Source organism: Talpa occidentalis, unplaced genomic scaffold (genome assembly GCF_014898055.3).
Source record: "Talpa occidentalis isolate TD23 unplaced genomic scaffold, MPIMG_talOcc4v2.1 talOcc4.8, whole genome shotgun sequence".
In the NCBI taxonomy this organism is placed as follows: Eukaryota; Metazoa; Chordata; class Mammalia; order Eulipotyphla; family Talpidae; genus Talpa; species Talpa occidentalis.
The window spans coordinates 76,983,601-77,009,125 of record NW_023605194.1 but is presented as its reverse complement, the minus strand read 5'-3'; the positions used below and the strand labels follow the sequence as shown (position 1 = coordinate 77,009,125).

The 25,525-nt window shown below is 53.0% G+C and overlaps 1 protein-coding gene across 1 annotated transcript; it reads right to left on the bottom strand.

The window, feature by feature from the left end:
* CSRP1 (cysteine and glycine rich protein 1) lies at positions 1-22,938 on the bottom strand. The gene is made up of 6 exons (XM_037496056.2): positions 22,820-22,938; positions 12,977-13,089; positions 7,265-7,433; positions 4,991-5,120; positions 1,665-1,758; positions 1-1,212 (listed from the first exon to the last, which is right to left on the bottom strand). Exons 2-6 carry the CDS (start codon positions 13,086-13,088, stop codon positions 1,136-1,138), a joined length of 582 nt encoding a protein of 193 aa, XP_037351953.1. The 5' UTR covers position 13,089; positions 22,820-22,938; the 3' UTR covers positions 1-1,135.
* Positions 22,939-25,525: the final 2,587 nt, after the last annotated feature.

The window sequence follows — 25,525 nt, the reverse complement described above, 5'->3', positions numbered from 1 at the left end:
AGGAAGCAGGATGGGACACCAGAGTTCTGTTGTAACAGCTTTATTGGCCAGATGAGGAGTGAGCCTGAATACAGCCCGCGTGGCCCCTTCCAGCCATGGCCCCATAGTGTCATCCCTCAGTGGCCTGGCAGTGGCCTGGACTGGCCCCACCCCTTTCTCCTGCTGTTCCTGCCCTGGGGCCTGGAAGGCGGGGGTGGGGGTGGGGTGGGGGAGGTGGCCAGAGCAGGGTCCCTGGAGAAGTGGGGAGCGGAAGGGGCCTCAGGAAGCTCCTGAGGACCAATGCAGGAAGGAGGGTGTCAGGATAGGCCTGAGGCTTGTGTGGCTCCTCCACAGAGAGGGCCTAGAGAGCTCTGGCCTGGGCTGTGCTGGGACAGGGAGGAGCCTGGGGACCCAGGGTGAGGGGCAGTGTGATCTACCCTCAGATTTGTGCCACCGGTAAGTGGGAGTGTGTGTGGAGGTGTTTCATTAGGGTCCCCAACAAACAGGGAGCTAGATGCCGGGAAAGGTGAGATGACGTCCTGACTTTGGGTCCTCAGACCAATTTCTTCTCCCCCAAGCCTGAGGGGGAGGACATCCTTAAAGTCAAAGGCAAGGGGCCTAGAGAAGCAGGTGCCTCCTGTCTCCACACCCTGCCTGCCACTCTGCTCCCACCCATTTGATGACTCCCCAGCCTGTGCTGAGCAGCAAGCAGCAGCCCCCCTCTTTCCCACAGAGGCATCTCGGGGTCCAGTAAACCACAGCTTTCCATGTCTCCCTCCTTGGGTCCCCTGCTGTTCCCAGGGCTCTGGGATGTGGGCTCCGGTGTCTTGGACAGTTGATGGGCACTTAGTCTAAAAGGCGATGAAAAGAGGGGTGTGGGCTGGGGTGTGGGGAGAGAGTCCTCGGCCCACACAGACTAAAACACTGAGGTCTCCTACTGGTGACATCGCCACAGTCCAGGCAGGCCATGCCCCTTAGAGGAGTGGCCCACAGGCAGACCCCAAACCAAAGGGAGCCAAACAGCCAAGTTCAAGTTATTAGTGAAGTGTGGTGGATCTGGGAGCGGGAGGCAGAGCCTGGAGGTGGCCGAGGCTGCTGGGAGGGAAGGGCGATGAGAAGCAAAGGAGTGGCCAGGGTGTGGTGGGCAGCATGGGCCTCACTCCGAGTGGACCAAAGCCCCAGCTCCTTGCCCAAAACCAAAGCCCTTAGGCCCGAAGTTTTTAGCATAGCATCCTGCAGAGAGAGCAGAGAAGGGAAGGGTGAGGACTGCTTCCTCCTGCCTCTCCTGGCCCCGCACCCCCAGCCTGACCACATCTCTGGAGCATAAAGCCCACAGCACCCCCTTACCTCTACAGCACCCCAACCCCAATAGTGAGGGGGTTCTTGGCCCCTCGTGTATCCATTTCCCCTGTCCCCAAAATGACAGGAGAAGCATTATCTGCTGTAGGAGCATGAAGGGGAGTCAGAAATCCGGCCCTGCCCCTTGACCCCAATTTTCCACAGGCTCTGACCACACCGTGCTCCCCTCTGGGCTGGTGGCTGGTTTCCTCTTCTGCAAACTGAAGGGGTCACACTAGATACTCTGGAATTAACCCCAAGGCCAGGACTGGTTTATATTTAACCAGCTGGTTAGTACTTACTCCTGAGCCCCCTCAGCTCCCCAAAAGTAAATCTCAGCCACCCACCTTTGCAGTAAATCTCGCCATCCTTGTCAGCCAGGGTAGTTGACTCAAGGCCTTTGCCACATTTGGCACAGCGGAAGCAGGATTTATGCCAGGACTGGAAAGGGAAGGAAAGAGTTAACGCTGTCGTGGCCTCCCTGGTGGTGCAAGGGGTTAAGAAGCAACCTATGAAGCTATCCGCAGCCTCTTCAGCAGGATTTTGATCCCTGGCCCGCTAGGGAGCTACCCACATGGCGCAGCAGACCTCTCCTGTCTCGCCCACTGCTCCCCTCAGCAGTGTATTTCAGTCAGTCTGCCTGTTCTGCTCCCCACTCTGTCTCTGGTGAATCTTCTCACCCCCCCCCATACTTCTGACCTGTACCCCAGCTCTTCTATGCATAAACAAATAAATCTTAAAAAAAAAGAAAAGAAAAAGAGTTAATGCTGCCACCCGCAGGTCCCTGCTCCCAGCTCCGCTCCCCTTGACATAGGATGTGGAAGGACAATGTGCTGTGCTGGAGACACACTGGCAGGGCATGCGTGGGCCCCAGATGTGGTGGAGCAGATCTGGAACCACCTTCAAGTTGGTGTTGCAAGAGCTGGGTGGCACCCAGACCCACCACAAAGGGGAGGCGGGCGGCGGTCACCTCCGAGATAGCTGTTCCTCTAGGCAGGGTCAGACAAGCCTTCTCCGGACCAATCCTGCCCAGGATTAGCGACATGGGCGAGGTCTTCTGACTGGTCCTGGCAGCGTGTGTGGCTGCACAGCCTCAGCATTTCCTCTCCGGGAGAGAACGGATGTGAGGCCTGGACATGCACACCGGGGCCTGGCACAGGGAAGCCTGGGGTAACTGAGAGCTTTCAGAACCACCCTGGCCTTTGAAGTTCTAGAACCAGGTGGCCTGTTTGCCCCAAGGCCCTCAGCTCCCAGAGGGAAGGGTGGCAGAGTCTCCTCTACCAGGAGGCTGTGAGGATCCAGTGACCTTACTAGTGTCACATGCCTGGCCCGGAGGAGCCTAGAGCCTATGTCCAGCTGACTTGGTTAGAAGCGAGGGTCTCCTAAGTGCCCTGAACTCTGCAGTGAAGGCCACGGGATGTAGTTTCTCCAGGGACCATAGAAGGTCCTTTGTAGTTCTCATAGGAGCTCGGAGGCAATACAGAGCTAACGGCCTACAGGGAGAAGGGGGTCAGGTCTACAGGCGGTAAGGGGGCCTGTACACCAGCGCCCCTGATCTGGCTGTGCGGCCAGTGTGTAGATGGCTCTGCCAGACAGGCAGCATTCAGATCAGACAAAACAAGGCCTTTTAAGGGGAGAGATGCCCTCAGAACAGCCAACTGGCGCCTGGGTTGGAGGATGAGAAGCGAAACTGAAATCCCTCAACTCCTGGGCACCAGACTATACATATCAGCATCTCCTCCTGGCTCTAGGGACAGCAGGGTCCAGGGAGCTGAAATGGGACCCCGATCTGAGTCCCCCACACCCCCCCTTTTGTGTCCTGGGCCTTCAGCAATCAGCATCCTCCTTCAAGAAGCAGGGCCTCCACCCTATAGTCTCCAAGCTGCGGAAGGACTGAGTCACCCACCTCCCTTCCTGTGGCCCAGCCTCCCACAGCGCTTGTGGCACAGCACTAGTCCATGCAACACCTGAGAGCACCCCCATGCTCCATGCTTCTCTCCACCTCTCCTGCGCACGAATTTCTCTCATCCCTGCCCCCTAGTGGTAAGACCTGGACTTTAAGTTAACTGCTAGAAATAACGATCCCGATCCTTGAGTTTGTTTTTTTTTTAAATAATTTTCTGTTATCATAGACATTGCAACTTAATAATATTAATGCTATCTCTTGTTTTCATATCATTTAACCAATGCCAAGGATCTTCCTTCCACCCTCCCAACAATCCTACAAAGTAAGCAGTAATGGCGGCAGAAGCCGAGGAGACACAGGCATTAGTCTCATTTCATTTTTTGGAACAACCTTGTCAGGGCCCATCATTTGCTTCCCTTCACAGATACAGAACCGAGGCTTAGGAAGGTTAAATGCCCAAGGTCACACAATTAGTGAGTGGCAAAACTAGATTTCAGACCAGGTTGGGCTAAGACCCAAGGTCTTAATGCTGTAATAAAAGAGCCCGTTCTGCCATGCAGCTGAGAAAATGGATTCAAAGAGATCAAATGGCCCGAAGCAGAGTTAACCACAGTAAGAACAAGGGCTGTGAGGTCAGAGGAGCCTGGCCTGACCCTGAGCTTGGCCACTTCCCGGCAAGAAGATCTGCACTGATCCTGAGAGCTCAGACTCTCAGTTTCTTCATCTACAAAATGAGCTTCTAATACCTCCCTCCCTCCAACCATGCCTGCAAGGGCTGAACTGAGAGCCTGCTATGGGCCAGATCTGGCCTGCTTGTGCCCTGTCCATTCCCCAGCGTAAAAAAGTCTTAAAGCCAAGCCCACATGCAGAATTGCAGCAGATGGGCCCTCTGCCCCACTGTCCCACTGGCCTGCCGTGGACATGACCAACTCCCTCCTTACCCTGGGCCCCCGTGATGATCCAGAAACCCTTTCTAGCTGGAGAGCTGAAACTGTGATCCAGTCTGTGATGGGAAGCCATACGGCAGAGCCTCCTGCTTCACCTCACTCCAGCCTCTCTGAGGGATGTGCTCTGGCTCACGACAAACAGGGGCTCCCTCCACTGAGTCTAACTGTGCTTTGGGGGATGGGGCCACTATGAGAATGTCGCAGAGATACTGGCAAGGCCATGCTCACTGGGATATGGGGAAAGGCCGTTAGTGGCAGTTAGAAATAGTTTACAACACCCCCAAGGGGTTCTGATAGGCCCCAAACATTGCAAATCTCTGTCTTAAGGGTATACGAAGGGTTTCTGGAAATCTACATCCTCTGAATGAAATAAATAGATGTGGATTAGCAGGTGGTTACGGACATTCTGGGATCATAAATCATTTGAAAATCCAAAGAAACCTATGGATCTTCCTGGAAAGAGACATGGTCCCACAAAACTACATTTAATTTTAGGGGGTTTGCAGACCTCTGAAACCCATCCACCCACTCTTGGAGGTCTGTGGTCCCCAACTCTAGAGACACACGTGGTTCTTTGTAACTTGCTCTGACTTGCCCCCGGCTGTTAATAATCAGTGCCAAGGCTGTTCTGCTCACGAGTCATTTCAGGGCCTCAGCATCTGGGGGGCACCAGGACCAGCAACTCCGGGGACAGAGGGAAACACTGACAGCCCAGGGCACAGGCTCCCCTAAGCAGAGCTGGGGTCAGACTCACAACATTCCAGCACCCACACTTCAGGAAGGCCCCTTCCTCTCCCCATGATGCCAGCACCCGCCTTACCTTCCCAGCGCCAATCACCTTCTCAGCAGCATAGACAGCCTGGCTGCAGCGGGGGCAGCGCTCAGAGCTGCCAATCTTCTGGGCAAACTTGGATGCATTGGGGTTGGTGGTAGGCCTGTGGCCAGGAGCCCTGGGTGGGGAAGGGAAGCACAGCCGTGAGGTCCTCATGTGAGAAATACAGGTGGGACTGTCACAGAAAGGGTGGGGGGGCATGAGAGCCCTGTGCATCATGCACCAGGCAGGGGGCAGTTCACTTCATGTCTCACCAGACCATTACCCACTTTACAGATGGGCAAACCAGGGCTCAACACAATGTCACTTTGACTGAACCATCATCCTTTCCTCAGTCCCTAGGTAAAATGCTGGAATTGATGGAAGCTTAGAACAGAAAATTCAGGAAGTAATCTTCTCAAGCCAGAAACTAGAGTTATGGGTAAAAATGATTAATGAGCCTTAAACCTGCCATGGGATGATGTGTAGGCATGGACTGGAGGTGGGCACAATAACTGCCTGTCACTACAAAGAAACATCAGGCCTTATAGATCAAGCCAGCCAGACCTCAGAAGTGATAGATTTCACAATAGGTAAAAGTCCACAAAGGAACAACTCCCCCAGAAGAACACTCTGTAAATGTACCCTTTGGTCCTTCCCAGTGGTGCAGTGGGTTGAGCGCTGCACTGTGAAGCTGTCCGCAGCCTCCGCAGTGCCGGTTTGATTCCCGGCCGGCCAGGGAGGTTCCCACATGGCGCAGCAGACCTCTCCTGCCTCGTCCGCTGCTCCCTTCAGCAGTGTCTTCAGTCAGTCTGCCTGTTCTGCTCCCCGCTCTGTCTCTGGTGAATTCTCTCAGCCTCCCGCTCCTCTGACTATACCCCAGTTCTTGTATAAATAAATAAATCTTTTTTAAAAAAAAAAGGTACCCCTTGCTCTGGCAAAATGCAACTCTGCCTACCCTTGTCTACACAGATACCTCTTTTTTACTAATAAACCTACCCTTTATTTATTTTTTTTGAAGGCCTGAAAGAGGAATTTTTTTATAATAATTTATGTCTCTTTTTTTTAATTTTTTTTACATCATTGTTCATTTTTAAACAATATTTGCTTCCCCCCACCCCCTCAGGTGTCGTCCCCATAGAGTTTCCTTCACCAATGCACCCGTGCACCATCACCTCAGTCCCCTTTATTTATTTATTTAAATTTTTGTGTAGAAGAACCGGGGTACAGGCCAGAAGTGCGAGGGTGGGGGGTGGGGGTGGTGAGAGGATTCACCAGAAACAGAGTGGAGAGCACAATAGACAGATCTACTGAAATACACTGCTGAGAGGAGCAGCAGGCCGGGCGAGACAGTAGTTCTGAGACTTAACCCCTATGCCACCAGGGAGGTCCTAAGCCTGCCCTTCTAAAGGGCGGCCTCTGCCTGTCTGTGTCCTGGGAATGCCTTTTTCCTTAGTAAACTCGCTGTGTGCCACTGAATGGGGAAACTGCCAAAATCTTTCTCAGATTTTGGACCTCAAGGACCCCATTCATCTGGACCTCACTTACTGAATCTCAACTACATCTGAACCCATCAGAATCACTTAGCACCTCATTTGCTAAGATTGCCCTCTTCTGTCCCCCACCCTGCAGCCAGCCCACCAGCAGATTCTTTCTTCCCAGGCAATCTGCTGACAAATCATTCCCACTGGGGCAATGACCTTGGCTGAAATGTGCTAACTCATCTGTCATTTCCATTGATCCCCTAGGGCCAAGTTGCTGACCCACAAACTGACTACATGTCAGAGGTCAGGGGTGCTGGGGACGGAGTGACACCCTGTGGTATTGCCAAGGAAGAGACGTGACTTCCCCTTGGGTGGGGAGAAACAGCTGGCTAGCTCAAGCAAGGCTAGGGTGACAAAGCAGCTGCTTCCCAGACCTGAAAGCCTGCTTTGGACACTGAGGGGCTGTGGGTACTCCAGCAAATTACTGAGCCACCACGGCTGGCTTTTCTCATATGAAAAAAGAGAAAATTGGACTAAATAATTCTTGGGGTGCCTCCTAGCCCTGACCCCTATAAAAGCCATATATGGAGGAACCCAGCTCCCCCCCCACACACACCACTGGAACCCCCGCTCCACAGATTGGCATGCTACTGACTCCTTTGAAATAAACAGGCATCCCTAAGACTACCTTTGAAATCAATGGGTTTTGGAGTGTTTAACCAAAAGTGGCTGAAAATTCACCCAGCAAAGGTAGGGAGTGGGGTGGCGCAGGAGGCGGCAGGAGAGGCTCTGTACTCACTCCTCGTGCTTGATGCCCAGAGACTCGCCCTTGTCCGTGCTCAGCGTGCCCGCGCCCTGCCCGTAGCCGTAGCCCTTCGGGCCGTACTTCTTGCCATAGCAGGACTTGCAGTAGATCTCCTCGCCATGCACGGCCACGGTGGTGCTGTCCAGATTCTTCTTGCAGACCACTGCGGAGGGAAGCAAGTGTGAGGGGTTGGGGCTGGAGCTGCGGCCAGCCAGGCCTGCAGCAGTAGCTCGGGGCACTTTGCACACATGACCTTTCAGGAGCAGCCTGGAAATGAGGGCCAGTGAGCCAGGAGGAGAGAGGGTGAGACAGAGTGGCCCAGCCCCTGCTGTCAGGAGCCCATGTGCCTTCCTCTGTCCTGCACCCTCCTGCCCCTCCAGGCTGTAGGGCAACCCAGGGTTGTCAGGGGCAACAGCCTAGGCTGACCCCAAACCACAGGAAACCTGCTGAGGGCCTTCATTCTGGCCTTGACAAAGAGACCTCATATCCCAACAGGAAGAGAAAAAAGAAAGGAAGGAAGAAAAAGGGCAGGGTTTCCCTGCCTCCAGCCACGGCAGGCAGCCCGAAGGACAATCTGTATGCGCTTGGGGAGCAGGGATGCAGGCACAGTGATGCCCCAGGAGAAAATGGAATAGTAAGTCCCCAGCATGGCAGGGCTCTGAAATGGGGTGCAAGTCTGCTAACCACAGATTTGAAGTTTCTTTTTTTAAAAAATATTTATTTTTATTTATTTATGCATACAAGAACTGGGGTACAGGCCAGAGGTTTGGGGAGGTGAGAGGATTCACCAGAGACAAAGTGAGGAGCAGAATAGGCAAATCTACTGAAATACACTACTGAGGGGAGCAGCGGGGAGACAGGAGAGGTCTGCTGCGCCATGTGGGTCAGTTCCCTGGCCAGGGATCAAACTCAGGCCAAGTGGCTGGAAATAGCTTGATAGTGCTGAGACCTTAACCCCTGTGTCACCAAGGAGGCCCCAAGATTTGAAGTTTCTAATCTCAGAAATCACTGTGCCTTGGAAAGAACTGAAGTCAGAAATGGAAGAATTTCCTGACTCTTGGGAAAGAAAGACTGGAATGGGGTGAGTTAGCAATTGGAATGCTTTAGAAAGCTTGGGGCCTCCTTTATCTTCCGGTTCATCTGGGAGGAGAGCTGTGTACAGCTGTCCAGAGTAAAACAGTTCCTGGGGCCAAGGGGAGTCGGACCACCCAGAGTGAAATCCCAACTCCCTTCTCTCCAGCTGTGTGATCTTGGGCCAATTATTTTGCCTTTCTAGTCTCAGTGTCCCCATTTGTCAACACAGATAATAACCTGCCCCAAAATGTGGGTGTGAGAATTAAATTAAATGATATCTAACATGTGATGAACTTAGCACAAGGCCCTGCACACATAATAAATGTTGCCTACTTTTATTATATTATGTAAGGTGAGTACATGGGGATTCAGGGGGCAGGAGGGACAGGCCCAGGCCTCAAAATATCACTGCTTCCAACCTCTACCAACTTCTATCAACTCTATTTCTTTAGATCTCATCCTAGAATACTAGTTTGGTGCTACGTTATTCTCTGAACTTTGATCCAGTGCACCCAAGTGGACCGTAACCCCAAACACATCATTCTGAAGATGGAAACCAGTGAAGAAGCCATACCTTTCATCTCCCTGAGAAGGCCCTCAGCTTAGCAACTTACAACTTGCCATCCTCTTTTTTTCTTTTTTAAGAATTATTCCTTTATTGTAAGATTTTTATTTATTTTATTCATGTTGCATAGAAAAACTGGGGTGTAGGCCAGAGGTGCAAGGAGGGGGGGGTGAGAGGATTCACCAGAGACAGAGTGGGGAACAGAGCAGGTGGATCTACTGAAATAAACTGCTGAGGGGAGCAGTGGGTGAGACAGGAGAAGTCTGCTGTGCCATGTGGGTCAGCCTCCTGGCCAGAGATTGAACTCGGACCACCTGGGTGAGCCTACATGGTGGTAGCACTGAGACTTAACCCCTAGGCCAACAGGGAGGCCTGCTATTCTCTTGCCTTTAAAGGGTCCAGCTTTCCATCAGCTCCTCTCTCACCCCAGCGCCAGGTTAGAGACCTCAGACTAAATAAGGACCCTCCTGTCCTGCCCTCTGGTCCCCACCTCATTCCAGGACTCTGGGCAGCCCAAATATGGAACTTCCCACAGCCTCCCCTGAGGTTTGGAGCCCGGGAAGGAGCAAGAGAGAACAGCAGGCCAGGGCTCCAACATTCCCTTCTAGGGTGGGAAGTCAGGAGCTGGCCTGGAATTGCTTCCTGTAAGACCCAAGTTGAACTGGAAATTCCAGGACCAGAAGGAAAACAGAAAGCCCAGACAAGAGCAGCTGAGGGAACACAGTCCTCCTTTGAGCCATCTTTCCAGTAAGAGATCGGGAAGCTCAACCCAGAGGCGTTCCCTGTTGTGCTGACAGAGCCCTGACTTCCACATATGGTGTCAAGACCTCTCTGTTAGGCCCATCCTGTCTACCAGGACCCACCTTCAACACCCCACCTTGGCCTTCTGTCCCTCCACCTTCATCTGGGTGCTGTAGTTGGGTTACCTCTATTCTCCTCCAAAGACTCAGTTAAAGGAAAGTTTGAGTGAAGACCTAAATAAATTTCTAGCAAATTGTGTTAAGCCAAAAAGACACCTAGCTACAGACTGGTTATGTATATTTATTAAGAAAAGATACTACCAGGGCCTCCCCTGGTGGCACAGTGGTTGAGCGCTGGTCTCTGCAGCGCTGGTTCGTTCCCCGGCTGCCGGTGAGGGTCCCACCAAAAAAAAAAAGAAAACATACTTCCAGATGCTACCTGTTCGGGCAGGCCTTGGGATGCTGTTAGGAAGCACAGGGAAACAGCAGCCCAAGTGAGAGGTGGGAGAGATGGATTCTCTCTGCTTCTGGAATGAAAACCAAGGCTCACAAGAAAAGTTCAAGCATTAACCAGAAGCAGGGTTGGGCCAGAACCCAGCCCTGATTTGCACGCCTGTTTTCTGCCAGCCTATAGTTCCTTTCAGTAGGTCGAGCATGTGGGGCTAGAAGAGGGTGGCAGAAAACCTCAACTTGTGGGCAAGAAGACACTGGTATCGGGGCGGGGCCTGGGGTGGGGGCAGCACCGTGGTGAGCCATCCCTGTGCTCATGCCCTGTGTCTTTGCTGGCCACCCCAACCTGCCCTGGAGAAGGGCAATGGCATGGGGCAGGCCCCCCACTACAGAGCTGAGCCTCCTGGCTGCCTCTCAGGCCAGAGTACTGCATGCCCTATGAGTCCCTGCTCCCGGGTCAGAGGCCACACCCAGGGTGGGCTCCTCTGACTTCTCCTATATGTCCCAGACCCTCCAGAAAGGGAATGTGGGTGCCTAGCTGAGAGGAATCCAGAATCAAGGAATGGTTAGATTCTTTTGGGGATCCACCCAGCCCTGCCCCTCGAGGGCCTAAGGTGCTAAATGACCTCCAGGCCTAAACCCTGCTGATCTTTCTCTTCCTGAGGAGGGAAAGGCCTATGATTCTGTGGGTTATTCTGAATTCCAGAAGTCCAACCAGACACACAGCCCACGTCACTGAGAAAGAGAAGTGATACTCCTCCGTGCATACAGGTCTTCCCGAGGGCCTATGTGAGCTCGTGCTGCTCCAGGTACTGGGGAGAAGCACGCTGGGGGGATGCCTCCCTTTGCTGGGTCCTCTTCCAGCTCTGATGCCAGGAATCCCGCAGTCCTGCACCCGGAGACGGCTCCTCATGCTGCTGGTTTCACAACACCCCCGCCCTCCCCTCCGCATGCCCCCAGCCTAACTTTCTACAACTGTTTCTAATCCTCAGCACTCCTTCACACCCGACCAGGCCTGCTCCTTCCTTCCAATGCCACCCCCTGAATTCCTGGCTTCCCGGGTGCCTGACCAACAGCCTGTCCTCCACAGCCCACAGCCGGCATGATGCCTCTCCACCACGCCGGGCCCTTTTAATCAGTGATTAAGCAACAGTTGGAAGCCAAAAAAGGGGCCCTGAGGACCCCACCATGGATGCTCTTCCCAGACACTGCCAAGACCTCACTCCCTCTGGAAAAAGTTGCTAAGTGCAGTGAACTGCTAATAATAGGACACTGCTGTGTGCGGTCACCTCCGGGGCTGGGGGCCAGTGAGGCTCCGAGAGCTCAGGCACCCCCCCATCAGCACACATGGCCTTGCTGCCTGTTGGGGCGTGGAGGCCCGGGAGCCATACTGGTTCGTCTGCCAATAGCAGGTAGAGTTCTGGTGAACTGCCAGGAGCCGGGTGGCCCTTAACCCACCTGCACCCTACCCTAGAGCACGAGTCACCTGAGACAAAGCCAAGGGACACTTCCAACTCTGACGCAGGATAGAGGGGGCCCCACTCACTGCCTGATGTCTCAGATGGGCTGGGGCTATTGAATGTTGGCACATTCCAACATTCCCTTGTGTTGTGAAGCCAGCAGCAGAGCCCCTGTGCCTCTCTCTCCTTTACATCACACCACCTTGCTCATGGACCCCTCGGCACCATGTGTGGGGGTATGGTGTGTGTTGGGGGCGGTGAATGTCAAGGGTGAGTGTGATGTATGTGAGCGGTGTCTGTGGCGCTGCGGGGAGATGAATCTGCATGTGTTGGTGTGCGTGGTGTGCATGCATGTTGTATGTGTGTGAGAGGTGTGTGTGTGTGCGTGCATGTGTGTGTGGAGTGCCTAGCCTTTTTTGAACACCCATAATTACTTTAAGTGCTTTATTTGTTTTCCAGACTCCTCTCATTCTAATTCTCACAACAGCGCCCTCCCACCCCCCAGGTAAGTGCTATTATCTGCTCTGTAAGAATGAGAAAAATCACAAGTAATTTGCTTGTTATTGCACAGATAGTAAAAACTGAACTCAAACCCAACCCCTGACTGACTGCCTCTCAGACTCAAGGCTGAGTGATGGCCGTCCGCTCGCGGCCGGTCCTCAGGGAAGACACATCTTGCTGGAGTTACTCTTCTTCCTCCCCAGGTCCTCTGGTCACAATGACCCAAATCTCTTAGGACCCTGGGGAGGCCTCCCCAAGTGGACACTGCTTACCCAAGCACCAGTCAGCAGGGGGGGTGAAGTCAGGACCCCACGGCCACCCGGGGCTCCCCAGGCCTGGGGTCTGCTGTTTTCCTGCTCACCCAGGCTTGGGATCAGAGCAAGCCTTGCTCGGGGATAAGTGTGGTCTTGCTCCTATCTCAGGGAGCCAGTAGGAATGGGACGTGAGGACAGAATGGCCACTTGGGGTCTAAGGAGGGAGAACCCAGCTCCTCCTCCAGACCAGCTACCCCAGAAGGGCAACTTTGGTTGCCATTCCAAGGGATAACTGGTTCCAAAAGCTAGTGAAACATTGGGCTAAAAAGTGCCTTCCTCTTAAATGAGGGGGTTGTGGCAGGGAGAGAAAGAAGAGAAAATGGAGTGGAAAGTTTTCCTAACCAAGTCTCCACAACTTGGCTCTAAGCCCCCAAACACCCGCCACCCCCACCAGCCCTGGCCAGTTCATCCCCTTAGAAGAAGCGGCTTCTGAGCGGAACAAAGAGGCCCTTAAGTGTTTCCCTCCCCAGCTGCGCTTCGGCCAAATGTCAGGCTGTTTATATCCCCTGGGATCAGTTCCTGGGGTGTTGACAGGCCCAGCCTGTGTGGGCAGGCCCAGGTCCAGTACCCTCGGCAACAGCAGCCCCAAGCCCCACACTCACTGCACAGGAAGCAGGATTTATGGAAGCTGTTGCCTTCGCACTGAACCTCCTCAGCAAAGTAAACCGTCTTCTGGCACACCCCACATTTCTTGCCTCCTCCCCAGTTCGGCATCCTGAAAAGGAACACAGAAATGGGCATGACTCCTCCAGGGAAGTACAAACACAGACTGTCCAGGTCAGAACAGCATCCATCAGCAGCTGGGAAGGAGAGAAAGATGGAGGAAGAGCCCCAGAGGGCCCAACTCTGAGAGGCACTTCCTCTGGCATGCTCTCCACAGCCTCCTCAGGACCCTATTTTAGGGGTTCCTCCCCCAGTCAGATTGACATTCAGGGAGCAGCTACTCAGGCCCTTGCTAGGCATACTGAGGGCTGGACTGAAGCACAAGGCCGGGCTGGGGCAGTGGCTCTTCATGGGTGAGGCCCCCAGCACAGATGTGAGCAAAGCAGACCATGTGTGGAAGCCTCTCTAAGGGCAAGAGATGGCTGCAGGGGAGTGGTGATGAAGAAAAGCAAAGGTGGGGCTACATCAGCTATTAGCTTAGAAATGTTACCTCTAAGGAGGGAGAACAGGCTCATGCCCTGAGGGTGGCCAGTGGGGCAATGTGCTTTTACTTAACTTGGGGGGTCATCACCTGGGAGCTCATTTCAGTTATTCCTTAAGGGATACACCCAAGTTGTCTATGCTCTCTTGTATGTAAGCTACACCTCACCAAAAAGTTAAAAATCAAGAAGCAGAGGCAGGCACACAAGGCCCAGTCCTCAGGTTTCAGTGCCTGCTCGGTCATGGGCTACCCTGCTGGAGTCTCCCCCAGCTGGACAAAGGCCTCAGCTCAAGCAGAGAGCCTGTGGGCTCACAGCACATGTTCATGCGGGGGTTCATTTAACAGCTGAAGGGTGAACACAGGGGGTCCCAAAACCGAAAGGCACAGCTGGGCCCATGCTCTCTACGTTGTGCACCTCCATAGCCTAGGACACACAGAGGTGGGGTGTGCAGGCTGTGAAGGGGAGAGGGATGGGGGGCAGGGTGATGGGTTGGAACCCCAAAGATCTTGCAGTGATAGGCTTTGTCAAAGTGGAGGAGCTAGACATGTTTTCACTCTGTCCACTCTGTCCTCCCACTCCTAAAGGCTGGGGTTCTATCCTGGTCCGTGTCTCTCCCCCAATCTCCTATGCCCCCACCCATGCCTGCAGTGACCTCCACTTCTAGGGCTTCCATGTATCTCTGACTCTCTGAGCTCAGGCTCTCTGAGCTCAGGCTCATCCACCCAGTTTCAGGTGAGCAAGTCCTAAGAGTGGAAGGCCTACGAGTGGAAGGCCTACGAGTGGAAGGCCTACTAGTGGAAGGCCTACGAGTGCCTCAACTTCAACAGAGTGACTCGAACTCATTGCCTTCTCAAACTTGTTTTTTTCTGACTTCTCTTTTTTCTTGTGGTAACACCAACCTCCTCTCCTGTCACTAAGGAATCTTATCTCAAACCTTAGAGAGCATGGGCCCATCTCTCTGCTGCCCACTCTATGCTCCCCTTTACCAACCCCCTCACCTCAAAACCAGGTGCAATCTCTTTAGAGTCTCTCCTCTCCTCTTTCCACTCCCCCTAATCCAATCCAATCACCTGTCACCCTCAGCCAGTTCTACTCCTGCTCCCTTGAAGGAGATACCATGCTACCATCACCTTTTTTCTTGGGACCCCAATATTCAGCATGGCGTGTGCCTAGACCAAACCTATCAACCCAGGTTTAGGGGCAGGCCGGTTATATAATTCAAGTCATGAGATAAGAGAGTTCTGGGGATTCTAGAGAAAAAACAACATGGATCTCCTGAGGGAGTCAGCTGGAGGCAAGCACACTCTCCCCCAAGGGAGGAGAGAATTCTGGATTTGTCTAGAGAGAGAGAAAGGCATCCCTAATGCATCCCCAGAGACAACCATTAGGGTCTCTCAGCTTCTGGAATCCCCTTCCTAGCCCTTCCCCCACTGAGAGGCCAGGTCTTTTTTGTGGTGCTTCCCCCACTCAAAAACTACCCTTGACTCCCCTTGGCCTGAGAACCAAAGGCCTCACCTGGACAATCCCCACCACACTCTCCACTAACTTTCCATCTGTTCCTGTTTCCCACCTCACGCACCATCAGGGTTCAGCCCCCAGGGTGCTAGCACAGGGCCTGGCACCTTTAGTGCCTGAGCACAGACCTGGGGAAGAGCACCCTAGGTGGCTGTGATGAGGCAGTGGGCCCAATGGAGGCTGCTGTCCTCTCCCATGTGGGTCTAACAGGCAATGGTGGCCCAGGCTTAAGGCAGCTGTCCCCTTCCCAGGCTCTGGGCTCCTCAGGCCTACACACACCACACGACAGACACACCTGCAGGTAGGGTTTCTCTCATTGCTCATGACCTCTCTGCCTTCCTCAGATAACCAGGGGCCAGACCCCTCATCCCCCAAGAACTCCCGAGGCTTCCACTCGTGAGCAAGAGCTCAGAGTAGCAAATCCATAGAATGTGACCCACCAACTACTTCATTCTTTTCCTTCCTTGCTCCAGATCCCTGACTCTATTCTGGCAGTTGCTCCTGCACACAGTGACTGGGGGTTTCCACCCCCAGCTCAGGGGTTGAGCCTGGCCACTGAGTCTACCCAGCCTCCTGCCATAAGTGATTCATGGTCTTGAGATGTCAGAGGGGCCCCGCTTGGAAGCTTCTGGGGTAAATATGCCCATTCCTATGGCTCTATTCTGCCTCTGATGAGGGACGGGATGGGACCCCCAGACAGAGGGCCATCAAGTGCAGTGCGTCGGAATTTTCCACACGTTCCATGCCATTCTCACTACCTGGACATGAAGAATAAATGCCCACTTTTCAGATAAGGAAATAAGGCTTAAGAAGGTCAAACAATTTGCCGCCACCGCTGGGCTAGAAGAGGCAGAACCGGGTTTCCAATGAGGGTCATTCATCTCTGTGTCCTCTCACCCCCATCGCCAGCGTGTCACCATGCCATCTTTAAGGGTGCCTCACTTGGGGGCACCGGTATATTCCCAATGGCTCTCTCCTGCCTTTCCCAGCCCAGACTAGCAAGGGCCAGGCCGTGTCCCTAGGAATACTTCCCCAAAGGGGAAAGTTGCCCTCACCTCGAGGTTGCGAGCCAGTCCCAAGCCGTGTTTTGTTCCCAGACACAAAAGTCCTCTTCTCCCTCTGGGGGAGATCCATAGCTCCATACAGGCCTCCCTTGTTCTCCCTGGCTTCATGTCAGGGGCCCACATCCAGCAGGGCCCCAGGGAAGCAGGAACATGGGCGGAGAATGGGTGAAACCCAAGGCCCTGCCAGCGAGGAAATCTGCCCTCAGATTGGGCCGTTCCTTTGAGGCCCACAGCCTGGTTGGGGGTGTCCCTCGGGAGTTCAGAAGAGGGTCAAGGGGCCCAGCACCTCTCAATGGGAAGCAAGCACTGCGCCCTTGTTGGAAGAGTCTCAGGCAGGGACTGCATTTCCTCTGTCCACATGGAGACCCTCGGGGAACCCTGCCTTGGGGAGGTGTCTCAGCTGGAGGAAGCCCCAGCTACCTCCTTCCCTGCAAGGGGGGCCGCTCTTCACCCCACCCCTGCTTTTAGCCCAGCCCCTTCTCTTTAGCAGCCAAATTCAGCAGGCAGGCTGCCTATGGGGACAGCTGGATTGCCTTAAAAGGAAACCTGCTTCTGAGCTCCTGGAGTGTGGAGAGGGATGCCTGGCTCCTTCTTAATTGCCTTTCCAGTTCTGGGGAACAGAGGCCCTCCCTGATACTGGAGGGAGAGAAGCTCCCGGGGTCAAAATTCAATGTGCTCTTCTTCAGTGCTTAGGAAAGTGGGGTCTGGAGTCATCTCTTCCTAGATGGGTAATCTTGGGCAAGTTACTTTCCTCTCTGAGTTTCAACCTGCTTGTCTCTAAACTGGACCATGCACGTGTTAGGGGGAAAAGGATGTCCTAAACTAATTTCATACAGGCTTTGTGGAGCCAAGTGAGTATAAAGACGTGGGCTTTGGGGAGGTCCCCCATTTGGGCTCTCCGCCAGCTCGCAGCATCCGGCCAGCTCTGAGAGTGACTTTGGGTTTCCAGGTCGGCGGATCGGGTAGGACGCATTAAAGACTTTATTTCCCTATTTTCTCCCTGAGTTGTACATTTTCCTTATTTCCTTTTCCCTTGTAAATAAACCTTTTATTAACCTTTTGTGTGTGCCTGTAGTGGAGTATTCATAAGTCCCTTTTAAGCGCGTGGGTGAGGACCCACAGCCAGGCAACCCGTTCAATATCGGGGCTGTCCTATAACACACGGACTTCCTAAAAGCGGTTCAAGGGATTAAATGAAATCCTGGCTGACTGCTCATCCCTCTGACAAGCACTAACAGGACTGGCCTGGCCATGTCTTATCATCCTGCCAGACTTGGGGCCAGATGTCTACTCTTCTTCCCAACTAGTCCACACTTGGAAGGAACAAGGCTTGAGAAGCTACCTACCAAATAAGGATCAAGGATTCCTGACTTATCTGTCATCCCAGTGAATGAGTCTGGGACCAGGGACTTGTCCTTCTTTGGGGTTAATTCCCCCAGGCTACCTGAGATACAGACAAATCCTGACATGCAACTCTTGTGTATTGTTGTGAGTGATCAGGACACTCTACTGTCCTCCTTATCACACTGTCCACATTGGGCTTGCAATGGTTCCCTTTTTCTTTTTTTTTTCTTTTAAAGATTTTATTTATTTATGCAAGAACTGGGGTATAGGTTAGAGGCGCAAAAGGGTGAGAGGATTCACCAGAGAGATAGCGGGAGCAGAACAGGCAGACAGACCGAAGACACTGCTGAAGGGAGCAGCGGGTGAGGCAGGAGAGGTCTGCTGCGCCATGTGGGTATCTCCCTGGCTGGCCGGGAATCAAACTGGTGTTGCAGAGGCTGCAGACAGCTTCACAGCATTGCGCTCAACCCACTGTGCCACTGGCGAGGCCCACAACGGTTCCCTTCAGAGTGACATTCTCACTGGAAATTGTCCATGTTCCATCTGTTCTTTGTCACATGTTGATGATCTCAATAGCTGAAGTTTTCTGCTAAATGTATTGGGTTGGCTATTTACCTGAAAAGTCAAGATTCTCAGGACTGGCTGGAAATTGGAAGTCAAAGATTGGCCTCTTGGGGCCTCCCTCGTGGAGCAAGGGGTTAAACACTGCACTATGAAGCAATCAGCAGTCTCTGCAGCACAAGTTCTATCCCTGGCCTGCCAGGGAGCTACCCACATGGCTCAGCAGACCTCTCTTCTCTCTCCCGCTGGTCCCCTCAGCAGTGTATTTCAGTCAGTCTGTCTGTTCTTTTCCCCACTCTGTCTCTGGTGAGTCCTCTCACCCCCCCACATCTCTGGCCTATACCCCAGCTCTTGCATGCATAAATAAATCTTAAAAAAAAAGATTGGCCTCTTATGTAATGTTACTTCAATGAAGAAATAAGTAAATAAATAAAATTGTTTCCTTCAAAAAGAAAAAAGATTGCCATCCTGTGATAAGCACCTCGCTTGGGTTTCTGATGCTCACACCTCGAGAACCAGCTGGCCCATGAAGAGCTGTATCCAGACCCTCAATCTTGAGGGAGAGATCCAAGATGGTGGCCTGAACCCAGCCAAAGCCTGAGCAGACACAGCACAGACTCCACGTACAGGCTAAGCCGAGATGGTGGGTCCCGTATGGTCAAGCTTCACGTTGAAGAAGCCATCTTAGAAACACGCAACTTGTTTTGAGTGGAACACACACAACATTGAACATTGACAATTTCCACGGGACCAGTGATTGATGGAGAGTCCTGCCCCCTCATATCAAACCACTTATTTGATGAGCCACTGATGCCACATCCTTATTACTCCAGTGGAAAATCCCATCTGCCCTTCTAAAATCTCTTGTTCCTCAGGGGCAAAGAGTGACTTCTGAGCACAGAGCTCAAGTACCCACCCACTGGGTCTGGTAGAAACCTGTCAGGTGCTTGGTTGGAAATGTGCTGCTTGCATTACCTGGGCTGGAATGTGGCCAGGTATTCAGGAGCACTGCCATCCTTTCCAACCCACAGCTCGGCCTCTATCTCCACACCACACCCCCACATCTGGAGGGCAGTCAAGGAGCGGAAGGAGAGAAGAGGGGCGTTGGCCTGGGTTCAGAGTCAACATCTTGGAGGTGATACTGAAAACCCGAGAAACAAACATGCCCTGAAAGTAATGGTCACTGATGGGTGGGGTGTGGGGAGACAAATGCCAACATGGAGCACAGCTTGGCCTCAGCCCCACATTACCCATGATTTCTTGGGAGCCCTGCTCACGCCTCAGCTCTCAAGAAGTTAATGAGCATCACTGAGCCATGATTACTCTGGCTCCCAGGGGACGCGGACTGCCGTTTCAGCTCAGCTCTCTCGTTCTCTGTGGTGGGATTTTTTTCTTCCCAAGTCTGTGTCCCTTGGCCCTGTGAGATTGTGAGCTGACATGGGTGGTGCTGTCTCTTCCTCTCCTGCTACCCCCAATGCCTTTTTCAGCAAACTCCACCCTTGGAGTTCAGAATTCTGAAGGCCAACAAAGGTAGAAATGGAGGCCAAAGGTTTCTTTTCAGTATTCCAAAGCCACTCCAGGAAATCCTATATTATAATAAGCATTCACAGACAAATTCATAGATCAAGTTGCTTTGCATGTTGTTTTTTTTTTTAATCTGGAATGGTATCAACTTAGAGGGGTAACAGTTGGTTATCTCAAGCTGAAAAGAGCTGAAAGATTTTTTTCTTGATTAATTCTTGACTAATTTTTAAAAAGCAAAACCAAATTAGCACTTATAAAAGTGCTTACAGACCTTACAAAAACAGGTTGTCTGCAGCTGACCTCTTAGGAAGCCCAGCCCACGCCATCCCTGTAGAAAGAACTGCAGGCCCACTGGGCAGGATGTGTCTGCTTGCCTGATGGGGAGGGGCCTGTGCTCCATCTGCAAATCTTCTATTTCTTCCTCCTGTGTCACTTTGAAGAATCAGACGCTGCCTTTGGCCTGGGGAAGGACTGGAAATGCCAGCGTCTGGAAATGCTAGCTGCCTCGGTATTTACACACTTTACCATACATGGGAATTGCTCCATGCTGACGTCAGACAAATTCCTGGGGAGCTGCGTAGCTCTGTCCGTCATTACCACAGAAATCCCTGACAACTGGAAACCAGCCGGCAAAGTGGCTCCAGTCAGTACTCAGTACACCCCTGCTCACTCCCCCTACTTTACACTCAGGTGCGTGTGTGTGTGTGTGTGTGTGTGTGTGTGTTTCCCAAGTAGGCTCTTTTCCAGGCTTCTCTTCCCTGAAATTCAAACACACATTAGACTTGGGATCGGGATCCTAACTTCCAGAGCCCCTCTCTTCCTGGGCCATGCCATTCCAGCCCTGATCCCACCCCCATTCTCTGACAGTAGTCAGAGCCCCAACTTCCTTAAATGGTTTACAAGGAGCTGCAAAGCTAACCTGTTTCACAAATGACAGACATTCTTTAGTGCGTTGATCTAGAAATAGGAAATGCAAAGCAGCCACTACAGATAATGGCTCAGGGGCAGTAGACTGGGCAGCAGCCTGCCTGTCTGAGTGGGCTGCTCAGGGATGGGCCGCAATACGAGCAAGTTACTTATCACCTCTGAGCCTCAGTGTCTTCATCTGTAAAATGGGAACACGGCACCTACCTCTGAGACTGTCCCAGAGACCACACGTAGAGGATCCTGGGAGACAGTGCAGAGAGCCTGCCTCCTGTCATTCCAGGAAGGCCACTCTTAGGCTATTGTTTCTTTTTGTGTGAACTTTGACAAGTGGTTGCCTTAGAGGAAAGGGTCCTTTCATTTGCAGGAGTGCCACTTTGTTTAAGGCCCCTCATTATCACCTCTGTGAAAGCCAGGCTCTTCACAGTCCTGCAGGAGGCCAACTTTTTACAATAAGCCCTGTTTGCATAAATATTTAAAACAGTGGCAGCCTACCACAAAAGCCTTCCCAGGTTGTTTTTCCCACCAGGAGACACACAGTGAATAAGAACTATGCCTTCCCCTCCCTCGCCCCCACCACTCCAACTGGGTCCTCGATTCTACTCACAAGGAAAAGCTGGCTGGTCACTACTCACAAGGTCACTTAGTGTCTTGTACAGAAGCTCTGCCAAAAGCCCATTCTTACCCTATTCATTTTCCAAATATTTACTGATCACCAACCAAATGTCAACAATACACTCCCAGGCTGCAACTGGGCCTGGAGAGGACTTGCTGGCTCCAAGGCAGAATTGCAGTGAGGCAAGGCAAGCTCAGAGCGGAGAGGCCTCACGTTCTCGCACAGGCAGTCGCATGCTGACAGCCAGTGCTCCAGTCTCCCCCGCACCTCCGCAGACCCTCTACTTGGGGGCAGCTAACGGTGGCGCCTCTGGCCACACCCTCTGTGGGATCAACTTCCTTCCCTGTTAGATGCCCCCCCCCCAACCTCCACACCCCCGCCCCGGATATCCTCCCTGAGGCAGAGGTCAGTCCCCAGAACTCGCTTTGGGAGGCTGGAGCTGCTAAGCTGGGATGTTCTGAGAGGGTAGGATGAAAGCTACCACTAGCAGCTAAGGGTTAAGGATGGTGTTTCTGTTCTAAGAGCTGGCCCTGGGCGGAGCCTGCTTGGGGGCTCCGAAGCTGGTGTTGAGTGAGAGCAGGGAAGCCCAGCAGCCTTGTCCCCAAATCCCACCTGGGGAAATCCCCAACCTGCACCCTAAGATGACAGGGAGAGGCAGCCAGCACCTCCGTGTTCCTAGGAAGGGCTCAGATAGGGGGCTGAGGGGGGGAGAGTCAGCGAGCATTCCTGCATCCCTGTGTGTAAAATACTCCCAAAGGACATTCCCCCCAAAACTGAGAGCACTGAGAAGTTAAATCAGGAGCCCAGGGTCTCCGGTGTGTGTGAAGTGGCAAATTCCAGTCAAAACTCTGTCAGTCCAATGCCCCCCTTGAGATTCAGGCTGCCTCTTCAATGCACTCCCTCCTAGAGCTCAGAGGATATCTTGGCCCCAAATAACAGGGTCCCCAAAGCAGGGTCCTCTCAGCTGAGAAAGGAAGGGCCTGAGTCCACCCTCATGCTGCAACCTATAACCAGTTCTGAGTGGATGGCAGCAGCCGAGGAGCCAGGAGCATACAGAATATTCTAGAGTTGACGAAACGCGGGCTTCAGAGGCTGCTTAGTGCCTTGCTCTCAATGTGCTCAACACTAGCCCTTTCTCACTGTCAGTCCAGCTGTCAAGGCTGAGGCCACACAACACTCACTGTGGGTTCTCTCAGACTTCAGTACTGTCCCCACCTGGTGCCAACTCTTGGGTTGGAGGGAGGTGAACCATTGCAGCTTCTAGTTCTTCTGGGAGCTTGAAAACACACCTGCACTCAGGCTGGCCCACGAAGGCAGCTGCTACCCCCCACCCGCGCACAGGCTCCCCTGGGAGCAGGAGGGAGGGGAGGGTGGCACGGATGTCCTCATCCCCCAGCCGCACAAAGCGCATCAGTGGGTCTCAGAATCCTCAATTGTTCTGCTGCGGGCCCTGCAGGCAGGGGGGCGGGGAGAGTGTGGGCGCCTGGCCGCTCGTGTCAGGGTCAGGGTCACTCAGGGTCCATTTGTGTCCAGGAAGCCCTAGGCTGGGTGGGACCCAGCGCCTTCTGGAGAGAGAAGCGTCCCCCAGGCTGACTCCGGCCACTTACCGGACTCTCGGCCCGCGACAGCCCCCTGCCCGCGCCACTTGGCCTCCAGCTTTCGTTGCAGCCCCCGGCGACGGCGCGGCGGGACAGACCCTGGGGCCGGCGCTAGGGCCCCGCAGCCCGCGAGAAACCCCGGGGGAACACTCACCTGGCAGCGGGTTCTGGGGGTGCGCGGGCGGGAAACCTCTCAGAAGCGCGGTCTGGGTGGCCCCTCCTGCTCCCGGTTTTGTTCCGCTCGCTGAAGGCGTGTCCGGGGCCACGCCAACCAGTGGGCTTTGCACACTGCACCACGGCAGGGCTGATGTCATGGCGCGGAGCCCAGCGCGCGGCCCCCCAAGTCCCGGGCAGCCCGGCCGGCCGGCGCGGGGAGGGCGGGGGGCACAGACTCCCCCGCGACCCTACTGTGCCTGTCCCAGAGCCCCGGTCTCTTACACCTGCCCCGAACCTCTCTAGGTTTTCTTGTCTGTCGCCTGGGAGGGTGGAGTTGGAATCTGAGAGATCAGATACGCTTGGGAAAGGTGGAGAGGGGAAAGGTGGAGAGGGGAAAGGTGGAGAGGGGAAAGCCGGGTCACGCTTGCCTGTACCGGCCGGCAGGGTCAGAGCCAAGTTCTAATCCTGCCTTTTCAGCTGTTAACTGACAATAAATTCTAGGGGATAGACAAAGAGTTTATTAGATCGTCAAAATGACGGTTGGAGCAGGGAAAACAGCCCACCAGCCCTGTTCCCTAAACACAAGAATGAAAGGAAACAAAATAAAATGTGGGCCTGCTGTGAGGAGCGCTGACCTGTGCAGCCCTGGGCTCGAACCTGAGCTGAGGCTGAAGGCTGAGCCCTCTCCCCTGGCTCCCACAGAGGACGAAGTAAAATAATAAAAAAAAAAAAACTTCTGCCTCTGAAACTCTAGATTTTCTTTTTTTTTTTTAAGATTTATTTTCTTTATTTATGCATCCAAGAGCTGAGGTGTAGGTCAGAGATATGGGGGGTGAGAGACAGAGTGGGGAGCTGAACTGGCCCCTACTGAAATACACTGCTGAGGGGAGCAGGGGGTGAGGCAGGAGAGGTCTGCTGTGCCATGTGGGTAGCACCCTGGCCGGGGATGGAACTCACCCTGCAGTGGCTGCCAATAGCTTGATAGTGCTGAGACTTAACCCCTTGCCCCACCAGGGAGACCCTAAACTCTAGCTTTTCTTACACACAAATTACCTACCAGAGATCAGGAGTTAAGGTAGGCATTGCCCTGTGTGGGAGTTAACAACCCCTTGAAAATGAGTTCTTTTTTTTCCTGCCTTGTGCTTACCTCAATGAACCCTCCTTGGCTTTAAAACAAAAACAAAAGCCCTAACTGTCTCTATCCTCTATAAATCAAGCCCCACCCTAGGGAGGGGGGAGGGCTGCGGGAGCAGCTGGCAGGGACCCCTTTCTACTCAGTCTCTTCTTCCCGGTTCATCTCACTTTGATATCAGAGTCAAAGGGGCATCATCACAGTTCTCCGAACAGTGCTGCATATTAATAGGCCAACACAAGTTTGGATTTAGTTTGTATGGGTAGAAGCAGTGAGTCATTGATGTTGTGAATGTAATTGTTGACAGCAGAGGCTTCTAGCTCTAGGTTGTCCTGACCTAAAGCCATGCTGATGCTGATGCAAGAGGCAGGCCATGCAGGATTTAAATTTTTTCCTTTTCTGCCCCCCTTGCTAATGAATGCGCTGCATAGATGCAAGGCTGGGTGACCACTGTTACTTTTCTTTTCTTTTTTTTTTTTTTTACCTGAAAAGACTGACTTTACCTTCAGGTAGCAGATGCACAGGATGGTCCCCGTGAAGATGTCTTTGCTGTCTTGCCTGCTAAACCAGATTTACAACATGTTTACAAACTATAAACTGGCCTGGGCCTAGACACAGCTCACTTGGGCCTGGGGCTCTGCATCTGTGAAAGGGCGAGAGGAACAGGGATGTAGGGGAGGGCGGGATGAGATGCTAAGTTCCAGGAGCCTTCTCTGTGGCCAGCCATGCGCTATTTAGTGACATCTCCCTCCTTCCTCCTACAGCTCCTGTCCTCTCAACTTCCCCTTCTTCCCTGTTATTTAAAGGAGAACGTCCTGCTCCCCCCCCCAAAAAAAAAAAACAGAACAGCAGCTTTGAAAAGTGGGTGCTGGGTCTCCCTGGTGGTGCAAGGGGTTAGGCATCAGCACTGTCAGGTGGTCCACGGCTACTGCAACATGAGTTCAATCCCTGGCCAGGGAGCTACCCACATGGTACCTGTCTCGCCCGCTAACCCCCTCAGCAGTGTATTTCAGTAGATCCGTCCATTCTGCTCCCCACTCTGTCTCTGGTGAATCCTCTCATCCCCTGCACCTCTGGCCTTTACCCCAACTCTTGTATGCATAAATAAATCTAAAAAAAGAAAAGAAAAGAAAAGAAAAGAAGAAAAGAAAAGAAAAGAAAAGAAAAGAAAAGAAAAGAAAAGAAAAGAAAAGAAAAGAAAAGAAAAGAAAAGAAAAGAAAAGAAAAGAAAAGAAAAGTGGGTGGGTGCCTCTGCTGGGACTTCTCTCTGGGCCTCTCACCTTCAGTGTGACACACTCTTTCCCCTGGCTCATCTTCTTTCTCCCCTCCTGTGTCAAGTACTTTTTTCCTATTTATCCCCAATAAGGGGGACCTGGGTGTGAGGCTGAACTGAAGAGCATGTGACTGACTTAGCTTCTCACAGCATCCCAGAGACAGCGCATCAGGCTGCGCCAGAGATTTCTCACTGTCCATCTGTCTGTCCATCCATTCCTTCAGCAGACATTCGCAGAGGGCCTGCTCTGTGCTGGTCTTGTGCTACATGGACTTGTGCTGGGAGTACAGGGAAGACCG